The 12,110-nt window shown below is 41.9% G+C and overlaps 1 protein-coding gene across 1 annotated transcript in view; it reads right to left on the bottom strand.

Annotated features, from left to right (window-relative positions):
- Positions 1-12,110, bottom strand: part of pdgfc (platelet derived growth factor c) — a gene marked incomplete at its 5' end in the record, with an annotated part of 111,238 nt that overhangs the window by 13,660 nt on the left and 85,468 nt on the right. Inside the window, one exon of the mRNA XM_079557302.1 lies at positions 5,121-5,301. Within this exon, the coding sequence (XP_079413428.1) occupies positions 5,121-5,301 (181 nt within the window). The remainder of the gene's footprint in view (positions 1-5,120; positions 5,302-12,110) is intronic.

The raw sequence follows: 12,110 nt of genomic DNA, 5'->3' as shown, positions 1-12,110 counted from the left end.
AAACCATGTCACAACCATGTGATTGTGCATTGTCTGAATTTTGATGCATCTTAGACGGAACCCAAAACTGCCTTCGACATTTTTAAAGCCCATAACCCATCCCCTGTCCCACTCGGAGTGGCTCTGCGCTCATTCGTGGTCATCACGGCGCCATCGATGAACTAGCATGCCATCAAAAGAAAGTAAAAGCTTGTTTTCTTTGTTTTCTCACGTGTCATTCCCACTGCTTGCAGCCAGGGGTGCTCCAGGCCAATTCGAAATCCCAGTCTCCCACTCCCTACCGTGATTTGTGTTTACCTTATTTCAAATCTGAAATCGTAAAATATTAACGATGAGATACCCAAAGGATTATATTCGTCTCAATTATGCATGATATGTCCACCGTCGTTCTAAGAAGCGCGAGCATTAGTTCAAACAGCGCTTTCATCTGCAGCGTGATACAACCTGTTATCTAAGGCCTATTACCCAAACTGCTTTCACTCTCTGTTCCAGTATGGCTGCGGGATAAAAAATAATCATGTTTATATGAAATCAAAGAACAAAAAAAAAAAAAAAAAACCTTTTGAAGAAGTGAAAAATGTGACCGGGAAGGCTTACTGGAGCGCTGGAGGACACCAGGGATTATGGAGATGTTTGCTCGGAGATGGAGAGAAGGGTTAAACCATGACAGGTCACAACAACTTTGCCAGACAGGAGGAGGACATAGGCAAGCTGTGTGTGGTCTGACATCTAATATACTGTATATAATGGTGCGCGGGACATTCAACTCCGGGTTTAAACTCACACCTTTATTAGGCTTGGGACATTAATGCAGCTCTGTCTGGCAGCAAATTGTTAGTGATTAAAGTTATTATTGTGTCGAGTTATTAAACTTGCCAGTAGAAGTGTAGCAACTCAGCATAGAAGCCTGAGGGCCAACAAAAACTGGCCTGAGACTCTTCTTTTATAAGAATGAGCCCCGTGTAGGTGCATTGTGCAAGATCTGAGATTATATATATTACAAACTATATGCACTAAAACCTGAAGCTAGCGGTTAACATGTAGCATGAAGCTCAATGTTAGGCTAGCATAAATATATATAGGCTGTTGAACCATTTTGTTCCGCTCCATGCCTCTGTGTCTTTATTTGGTAGAAAATACTTTGATACTTCAGCATTCGTTAAAGTAGCGCAGTGATGAAGCAATAGGTGAACGAGTTTTCCTCTTTGTTTTCCCCCTCGAACATGACCATCTATGGCCATCTATCGCCGATCTATTTTTGCAGTGGATAATGGATTTGAATTAAAACCTACTCAGATCTCATATTTGGCTGTCTTTAGCCAGCATCTCCATGGAGACGAGCTGGAGACGTCCCCACTACTAGCACTCGTACCTCTCAGCAATAAGCTCCTTTCCTTTAAGTTACGATCAGGAAGTAGTAAAGAGGAGCTGCAAACTGCAATCACTAACATTTGTTTGTTCATTATCAGTAATTTTATAAGTAAGCAACAACAAAAAATATCTGTAATAAATGTTTGTTGGGTGAAATGGTTTGTGGTGGGTTTCTTTTCTTCTTTTTTTTTTTTTTAACTATGTGCTGCTCCCTAAATATCAAACATCACCGTGTCCTTAGCCACAGATCAATTATTTCCCCCAAAACTTCTCGGGCACTTTTTTGACATACAAGAAAGCTGATTGAAGTTTAAAATAATGAAACTTTGATTTGTTTTTACCTGTTGACCACACCGCCTTTGCTCTGCCCAATCCCGTCAGACCTTGGAAGCTAAGCAGGGAAGGGCCTGGTCGGTACTTGGATGAGACACCGGCTGCTTCCGAAACGGGCAGATTGCTAAGAGCTCTTACGCCAAACCGGATGTGCGTCAGCGTCCGCCATGGCAAGTTGCTTCCGAATTGGTAAGTCAGTTAGGAAGTAGTTAGGAAAAGGAGCCTTGATGCTAACTATCATAGCCACTTTAGCATAGGGACCTCTGATGCTAACTAACCAGTGATAAGGAGCTATGTGCCATCCCACAAGCCACTGCGCCAAACCCCCCCTCGCCCCCACCCTCGAGTGATTCATGCGCAACCACTGTTGATTGACAGGAGCACATTTAATAATAAAAATAATAATAATAAAAAATTAAGATTCTGCACAAGCCAAACTTTATAAAAGTGACACATCCATGTTGTCGTCTCCACAGCTCAGTCACATGTCAGTGTTAAAGAGTAAACTCAGTAAACAGATTAAATGCTTTTGTTTTCATTTAGTAGAAACTTAAGCCACATGGATCTTTTGCATAATGTAGCTTTATGAAACAGCTGTTGAAATAAAATAACACTAAAGGGAAATGTTTGGATCATTTGGATTTATTTCTCTCCTTAAATGTCTTTGTTTGGACACTATGTTGTTGTTGGACACTGTACAGTAGGGGGCGACATGCACTTTTGTTTGGCCTGCGCTCCACCAATAACTTTAAAGAAGAAGAAAAGCAGCTGTTGGTGATGTCACTTCCCTTTCCCCTGTTTAAGGACGGACGGATTGTGCAAATTCTGCCAAAGGTCTAGTTCCCTAACTGCATAGAGGTCTAACAGTTGACCCCGTGAAAGGTTAAGGAGTTAGTTGCTAGTGTTAGTGCTTAGAGGCTACAATTTGATGGTTTCGGATTGAGCCCTCGTTTGGGAACACCAGGAAGCGAATGTAGTGACTCAGGTTGGTGTTGGTTGGAGAGGCCGATGGCGCAGACTGGTTGCCTCGTTTCCGTCAGTCTACCCCAGGGCAACTGTGGCTACAGTAGTACAGTAGTAGCTTGCCACCACCGAGGATAGAGTGAATGAATAGTGCAATGTAAAGCGTCTTTGAGTGTCCAGAATAGCGCTATATAAACCAATGCATTGTTATTATTATCAAAGCTATCACTTACAGACTTGCAGAGTAAATCAAATGTACCCAATTGTTTTACAGGAGAACGAGTAATGATGCTTTTAGATTATATTACTTAAGTAGAGGTAAAAAGAGATACAGTCCCTTCAAAGAGTTACTAAAGTGCAGATACCCCGCTGTCAGTGAGTTTGCAAATTGAAGTAAATTGAGCAGAACAGTGCAAAAACAACAACAAACATATTTGTAGCCTCTATATATTATAATGAAACTGCTTTTTTCAAAAACAATAAGCTTTTCTTGGTTCAGGGTGTTTCGGATGTGGGAGGAGGTCGCACAAGTCAATCTGTTTCAAATTCAGGTCGAGGCACCTCACTCCTCTATGGATTATGTGGGAAAATTGCTTGATTTAGAACATATTGGCTCATTTCTAGTGTATCCAATGTCAGACCCTATATTGACGGGACAAGTCATGGGTGTGGGTCTTGATATGTCAAAAAAAAGCAACACTCACCCAGTATGTAATGACACAATACAAAGAGAATGGAGACCGAGGATTACAACCATTTTGTTTTGAAATGTACTTTCATCTCTGAATCATTTCTTCCATTTCAGGGCTTGGACACAAAGGACCTGAGGGTCATGGAGCATTTTGGTGGAAGGCTAACCATTTATCGTCTCATCTTTTTTCACGGCAGCATCATCACACCATGAAGTTGTTTGATCACATTTATGCAATATTTAGGACATTCTTTGCACTTTAAAAGGTATTTAGGAATAACTACAAAGCAAAAGACTAGTGCTGTATCTGCAGTGCAACCACCACAAGTGATAGTTAGCACTGTTTATGATTTCCGTGCAGAAGCTACTACATCATAAACAAAATCCGACAAATGGAGACAGTCGAACATTTTTCTTGATACAGACAGCCGCCGTTTCATGATGAGCGAAATCATTTTTCCAGAGCTGGCATTTTGTTTTGCAAGTGCACGTGGGGTGATCATTACTGTTAGGACTCCCCTGAAAAAGAGATTCTTAATCTCAGTGGGACTATCCTGGTTAAATAAAGGTCAATACAAAAAAAAATGTAGTCAGTTTTCAATAATTTGAACTATGACTACATACTTTCATCTTTGCAAATGGCAGCAATTCGATGCTTGCCAGTAGCACTGCACGGTTCTACTGTATTGTTACGTCTGACATAATGCACCAACGAGCTGCTGATGCTGCCTGAGCCTTTAATTATTTCTTAATGTTAAGTGGTTCTTCTGTGTTCATAAAGAGCTCTCAATTGTGGGTACGAAATGATCAGCTGGATTTTGCTTGATACTAAAAATGTTTTGATGAGTTTTGAGTTGAACACTAAACATAACAGCAATGAAGAGGAATATTTCATTACCCAATTCCCATATTTTTTTAATTTCTCAGCATGGCTATCGCCAGACAAAATATCACAGGTTATATTTAGCAATTCATTTTCTCGTAGAAGAGATGTGGTTTACGATCGTTCATAGCCGTTTATTGGGAGCTACGAATGTCTATCATATGTGTCTGCACGTAGCCATAGCCAATCGTATCATTGTATCACATGACATATATGACATAAACTTTAGAGCTAAACTATTTAGAACACAGTCTAAAGTCTAAAGCTTGATCAAAAGATGGAGTCACTGCCGTCATGTTGGATCTGTAAATAAACGTTAAAAAAAATCCGTAAACAAACTACAAGCTTCCGTATATCGAATAGCTCGTCATCGTCTTGCCGTCCCTCCTCGTTCTGTGATTGGTCCCCAAATCCATGTGAAAATTTCGGCCATGGTCCCCTGGCTGCTGTTCGAAATGATTCGAGTGCACACAGCAGCACGGGTACTCCCAGGCTAGTAATTTCAGCAAGTTACAGTAACATGTTTAAACCATAGGCAAATATCGTTTATCGCTATTATTTTGGCCAAGATAATTGTAACCCAAAATGTCATTACCATCCCATCCCTACCCCTGTTTGGGGAGGCACCTGGCAGAGTCCAGGCCATCCCACAGACACTCCCCGACCACAGGCTAATCTTCCTAAGTTTTGGAGATAAGTCCCACAGGCACGGCTTTGCAGTCGCCCACTGCTTTTGAAAGATTGTGTAACAGTAGACTCAAAACAGTGGACAAATTTCCCAGCAAGTGCACCATTGTTACAACTGCCTGGTGATCGACTCTCTCAGTCCATCGTTTCCGTTTAAAAATACATTTTACACTTGACAGCGTGTCCACTTACCACCGGTTGGAGTGAGTAGCGTATGCAGAAGCCCGGCTCGGAGGGGAAGTACTCGTCAGACAGGAACCTGATCCGGACCTGGGAGCCTTTGGAGACGTGGGAGATCGAGACTGACTCGGCACCGCACCAGCGCCCCACCATGGACGTCTCAGACAGGTCCTCCAGCTCCACAAAGTCATACCTGGAACCAAGAAACAAGCGGAGTTTAGATGGAGATCGACAAGGTCTCTATCTGAGGCCAAACTTTATCTAAGATATAAAGATAAAAAAAATAAGGTTGCTGGTCACTAGAGAGACTAGAGAAGAGTGACTTATCTTTTTTGCTTCAGATATTTTGCGTCAGATAGAGTAAGCTTTCTTTTGCAATGGGATGGTCTATTGTACTTCTATCAACAGCCCTAAAGCTATAGCCCTAAAGCAATTTCTTACACTTAGAAGTACAAAATGTATGCCCTTAGGGAGTCCTTACATTGTACTTGCCTCTTTGTTTAGTTCTACTCTCATCTCGGTAGTTGTTTTACAAAGTGCTTTCCTGGGTCTCCCCTATTTCCCCAACATTTGCCTCTCAAACACCTCCATAATTTTGCCTGGGGAAATAAAGATTTACTTTAATAAAACCCACCTTTAGCGGCAGTTTCCGTCTGTATTTACTGCCCACATTAACTGAGCTGAAATGAATTTAGATTACCAGGTTTGCTTTGGGGGCAGGCCCGGGGCTGTCTGACAAAGCAGAAAAAGCTGTTAGTGCAGTGCTAATGTCAGCTGATACAGAGCTATTATACTAATGCCACTCTGAAAAATGCTTGCAATTAAACCTGGACACTGCTACTTTAGGGGAAAAGGGAACGACCCGTGGGCAATTGATGGGTGAATAAAAGTGCGAGGTCTAGTGCATGTCCTGCTTTAAATTGGCAAATACGTGAAAATTGTGGGGTTTTATTACTACGACTTTAGTCCCCCATATCCTTGTTTTTGTTGCTGTATAACTTAAAATAATGTATGTGCTTTACAAATTATATGTAGTTACAACAAACGCCAGCAGTGTGTCAGTTACAGGACTGTGATAAATAAAAATAACGGCTTACACTTTTATTGCACTTTACAAGCCTGAGTCATGAGTTTCTCAAAGTGCACTGTCATTATACTGTAGTCATTATTCATTCACTCCACACTCTGATGGTAAGCTGCCATTGTAGCCACAGCCACACTGGGGCAGACTGACCATTTACCACGTGGCTATAATGTGTTGTTCATATCCTATCTCTTATGTCAGTGCCCTCTGCTGGACACGTGTGGAATTCTTTCCTTTTTTTATTCATTTAAGTTGCCCCCAAGTGGCTGGAATGACCATACAGGTTATTTCCTTAAAGAAATCATAACTCCGCACAGGAATGGGCTAGAGACTTACTTTTTTTTGGACATACTCAGGAATTTATGCTCTACAAGTCAGGGGCTGGATTGAACCATCTCACGGGTCGGATTTGGCCCGCGGGGCTGCCTGTTTGACACTTATGGTCTATATCATAGGTGTTGAATCTTTAGATTATCTCAGGCCCAGTCTGAACGATTCAGCTTATGTGCCTTGTTCAATAGTGGTCAGGTTTCCATTTCTTCGAACCTTATGTCTCCCAGCATTGGACATCTTGTACTTCTGGACACATCAGGTCACTTACAGCAGCTGAAAATGACAGCACTTGTACATAATCGATTCCTGGTGGCTCCTTGCTTTGACAGTCACTTGCTTTTTGTTGTTTGTAAACTTGCTTCTTGCGACCTTGTTGGCTCTTGGCAGCAAAACGTGTGATGATTCTGTGGTCCCGTCCCAAATAAGGCTGCAACAGTTTTTGACATTTCAGCGACTGACAGATGTCTTTTCCTCACCATTTTGTGTGAGCGAAACAAACTGCATAATAATTTTGTAACCTTGATTCAGAGTGTGGACATGTTTTGGCCACATTTCCTCCCTCTACACCTGGGACGCTTTAGTACACCAGCCTTTCAGTTTTACACTAGTTGGAGTTTGAAAACGTCAACACTTGGTCAAGACTTTATTTCCATTAGAGCTAGTATTTTTTATTATTTGTACTGTTACTACTTACAACTCAACAACACTTCTTTTGGTTCACCTAACCCATGTCGGCAAGTCGGTTTACATTTCCTACTTACACATCGTACATCAAACTTGGCTCCCCTTTAATTACCTGACATGGACAGCCCCCGCCATCCCACAATACCAACAAACACGAAGCGGAGCCCACTTGGCAACGGCTGCAGTCTTCTGTCCCATGCCAAGCCAAACAGTGCCCAGCCTCCAAACCCTCTATTGGGTTAGTTCACGAGGTCGGGCTCACTCCTCTGCGCCGGCTTACGGATTCTCTACAGCGTGCACTCAACAGAAACCTTTTCCCCTCTCAGTATTTCAGCAGGGGTAGTCTTTTTTTCAGCCGTTTTGGAGGAAGTGGGTGAGGATGAGTTCTTAACCTGATAACCAGAAACCCAGAAATCCAAATAAGCCCCACACTTTGGGTCTCAAGGTCACACTTCCACAAGCCAAGCACCAGTCGCCAATCAAGTCCTTATTAGTGCTAGTGCAAGCCTCCAGTAGATAAAGATTGATAACTAAATTCTGGAAGTTCTGAGTTCTGAGAAGTTCTGGAAGTTCTTGATGTATGGTATGTGCCCTGGTTTAGGCCTAGTGCAGTTCTTGTTTTCTTGGCCCAGCTTTACTTCTTTGCTACTTTTTCTCAAGTGAACAATGACCACATGCAATATGTCATTATCAGCAACCATGTCACATCCGGACAAATGGACAGTGCCGTACCAGAGATCCAAGGAAATTACTTTGATCGTATACACCAGTCTTTATTGTTTGTTTGAGATTCAGTGTTCATTCATGTACGAATTTGTCTATCCCAGAGTTAGATCAAAGTAATGGCGTTACTTTCAGGGTCTGGAAAGTGCACGCCGGTCATCTGAAAAAGAGTGTGGTTGGAAAAGCCAGCAATTGTTTTTGAATGCATGGAAAGTTTGAGAATCCATGGATCGATCAGTTTACCATTGGCGCCAACAAACACTCTCGCTAACCAAATCAAACGCTGCCTGTTCGGAAGTTTGGAGTTTGGGGACTTTGTTGACATTGCGCGCACGTCTGACAGATTGAGTTCAAGTTGGTTCCAATAAACAACGTGGACAGACAGGAGCAGGGGTAAAAATGGATTTCTGGCGGTGCTGAATAAACACTGGATACATTTATAGAACATGCTGAGCCACGGGAAGTTTGTGAGAAGCAAAAACAAACTATCGCAGAGAGGGAAAATCTCAATGACACAGATGAAAACGTCTGAACTTGGATAGTCAGTGCTACCAGGAAGAGTGCAGTTCTGCAGAAGCTGCAGTAAATACACTCTCTTTCCTCCTTCTCCCTGCCAGTTTAGCTCCATCGCAGCGGAAGAATCATCATTTAAACTGTAAATGGCCTGGGGCATTAAAGTGATAGTCTGTAAGTTTGCAGAGTGAGGAGAGGTAGAGTGAAATTTTAAATGAAACAATCGAGATCCTCTCCTCTTTAACCAGATAGCTCTTCTAGTTTGCACAATGAGGAGAACAGGAACAGAATGGTATAGATTTCTCTTTGACATTAAAACTAAGAGGAGAAAAACAGCTAGAAATCTCAACATTGACCACTGCGGGAAAAATGGATGTTTTCACCTGCCGTGTGTAGCCTCATCAAATCCATGCCACTCCATTGATCTTGAGGAGCTTCTGAAGATCCAGTCAAAGATTACCCCGGGGCAGCTGTGACTGCGTAGCTTGCCAACACTTTAAGAATGCCATTTGCAAAACATGGTGCTTACTCCCTTACATTCATTTTCTTATGTCACACACTTATACAATCATTGTTTATGAGATTAGTTTGGACAAATCCCAATCTTTGTACCGTGAAGTCATACATACAACATGACAGAAAGCATTAAGAAACCAGTGGATAAGCCTTCAACATATATATATATATATATATACGGCTTACTGCATATGTATAAATATACCTCCAATCTCTGGCAGATTAGTAACACAGCCTGTTTTTAACCTCCTCTCTCGCACGCCGATCTCAAATGCACTTCTGTAAGCTGTAACCATGCCAACCGCAGCTCCTCTATTCCGGTGGATTTGGTGTACTTTTCGTCCGTACAGACAAACAGAATAAAATATGAGAAGCTCCTCTCTTTCTTGACTTTCTTGCACGCGTGCATGGGCTAAAACAAAGTGTAGCCTGTCCGTATAGATCTGCTGTTAGTGGGTGTATCCAGGGGCCTTGTTAGTGTGAGCATGGGCTTATCAATGCAAAGAAGTTTTTTCCTATGAAGGCCTAAAGAGACATGCCTTGTTAAACCAGGAGGACATGAAGTAAAACGGCAGAGGCTTGAGAAAGAGAAAAACAAAGAAACGCTTCAAAAAGTAATTCTGCTATAAGGAAACTGCTTCTGAAATGGTGATGGCCCACAGGGTAGTGCTTCTTCACAACTAAGAACTTCTGAACTGGTTATCCTTTGGCAAATGTACGGATGCAGAAGTACAGAGTACAAGGCACTCAACAGAGAGGTCTAACCTGTAGCTCGGAAGCTACCAGAAGCACTCCGGCCCTTACCGTGAAGCTTGACAAAGCCTTTCTAAATGTATACGCTTGATGAGCCACATTGAAGATGCTTTTTTTTTTTTGAATATTTTGAACACAATCTGAAAACATTGAGGTAAATGTACCATGGTTTAATGAAAGGAATTTCTTGAGTGGCTGTCAGATCTTGGTATAGTTTAAGTGGAAGATGCTTCACCTTCCATCCAAGAAGTCAGCGATTACTGATCTTTATTTGGCAGCAGACGGAGTAAGCAGCAATCCAGTAGGAGGGTTTAACTTGTAATGGTACCACCCATCTGAGGTGGTACAATTCTCTCTGATCTGTTGTCTCATGAATTCACTAAAATGACCAAAGAGTGACCTAAACAAATGAACGAACCTATCAGCTGATTTCCATGCAGCACAACATAACAAACGCTGTGCTGCACATGGTTCTTTTGGGACTCTTCCTTTGGCAACGTTATGCAAATATCATGCGAAAATGGATAAGAACAGCTCTCTGCACATTGGACTATTGACTTGTGTTTTGGGGTGGATTTAACACTGAACGCTGTTTCGTCAACCTACAGTACACAGGTGAGTGTGCACCGTTTGGTATAAATGTGCTACGGCTAACGTTACAGCAGTTTGCCGTAAGTCATACAGTTTTTATGATTAAACTTGAGCTTTTATAACTGTGGAAATTGTCAAACCGGTTAATCTTAATCCCAAGTCCTTGAGAAGGAAAAGTTTTGGGCTGTTGGTGAAGCCTGGCAGTCACTCTTCCATCAGTCTAACCTCACAGCTATTCGTAGCTTACCTCCATCAAATTTAGTAAGTGAACACTTCGTGAAGCTTGCAAAACATTATGCAAACTCAAGCCATAATTTGTTCTTGATCCAAAAGTCCGGGCTGAATTCTTTGTCCCAGTCCAGCCCTGCTCATTACACACTACTCCATCTCTCCGCTCCACTGGACATGTGTGCTAGTGCACGTTGAAGTCATCTGTCCGCCAACGCCTACCCAGCCTTCGAAGCCAGTCACAATGCTCAAGCGGAAAAAGCCATCCTAATAGTAGCAGAGACAGACATGTAACCTCCATGACCCCAATAGTAGGATGTTGTTATTGTCCGATCTCTCTTTCTTTCTCTCTCTTTGTGTGTCTGCTTTCAGAAGACACAAAAGCAGTCTGTCTGGCTGGAACTTTCTCTGGTTTGAACAGCGTCTTTGGGGCCTCATCTGTCAGCTGGGCCACCGCGGCTGCAGAGCTGAGCTCACTGCAGATCACGTTACCTGTCCACACATTTGAAGTTTGACAGGACACTTCTATGGGCTGATACATCACTGACAGACGGTACAAATGAGCTGAGAGACGGGGGCTGAAGTAAGATTGAATCGTCAATTTTGTTTTCCTGGGTGTGGCGCTTGTGCCTTCATGGTTGAAGGAAATAAGATGGCCGAAAATGCCTATATTTGTTGCAACACAATTTGAATAATGGACAGAGTTTTACATTTATGGGTTTATATTGTTAACATTTTAGATATACAGAGGGCATTTTGGATTTTTACTATGGAAAAAAATTCTGTAAAAAAAAATAAACATTTTCTTTTTAATGTTCAAAGCTAAATATTTCAGACTAGGAATTAGATTTTGGAAAATCCCCCTTAAAAAACCTTCACAATCTTGTAGACTGTAAGATTTGGTGTCTGTATTTCTGATTTTGAGTGCAGATCTAGTCGCCAAACTGTGAAAGTTACCCTTGAAGAAACAATTTCCCATATAAATCTGGAGAAATTGTGACAATTTGGCAATCATTGATTTACAGGTGACAGTTGACATGTCAAAGAAAAAGAATCTGTCTCAAAATCTGGAAACTGTGTCCCTTTAAAATCTCTTCTTGCTTGCAAACTCTCACATGGAAGCAAGCAAGTCAGTATGATGAACGCTAAAGCTAAATACAATGGTAAGATGCTGAAACTAAACATATTATGATTCTTAAGCAACAGATGGCCCTTTGCTGCAAATGTAGTTCTCTTATAAATGTATCCAATGAATAAATGAATGTATTTGATCTAATTTCAGCGTCCAACAAGGTTTATTCTGCAGCGAAAACTATTTACAAACCAAATTTACAATGCATATGCAAGCTTTTTTGTAGCTGTGCCTATGTTATGTAATGATATTTTCATCATGCTGTACCATAGAGATCTGCAAGGACCCATTTTGACCAGTAGGGGGCCCTAAAACTGCAACAACAAGTCCGCCCTCCGCTATCCTTGCTCCCCCTTCTCTGGGCAGCCTTATGCTAAACAGCTCTCACATCGACGAGGGCAGCGTAATCCACAGCGGCACTTCGATCGGCCAACTCTCAGGATCC

Source organism: Gobius niger (assembly GCF_951799975.1).
Source record: "Gobius niger genome assembly, chromosome: 5".
NCBI classification, from domain to species: domain Eukaryota; kingdom Metazoa; phylum Chordata; class Actinopteri; order Gobiiformes; family Gobiidae; genus Gobius; species Gobius niger.
The sequence above is the reverse complement of the archived record's forward strand: the minus strand, read 5'-3'. Positions and strand labels throughout refer to the sequence as shown.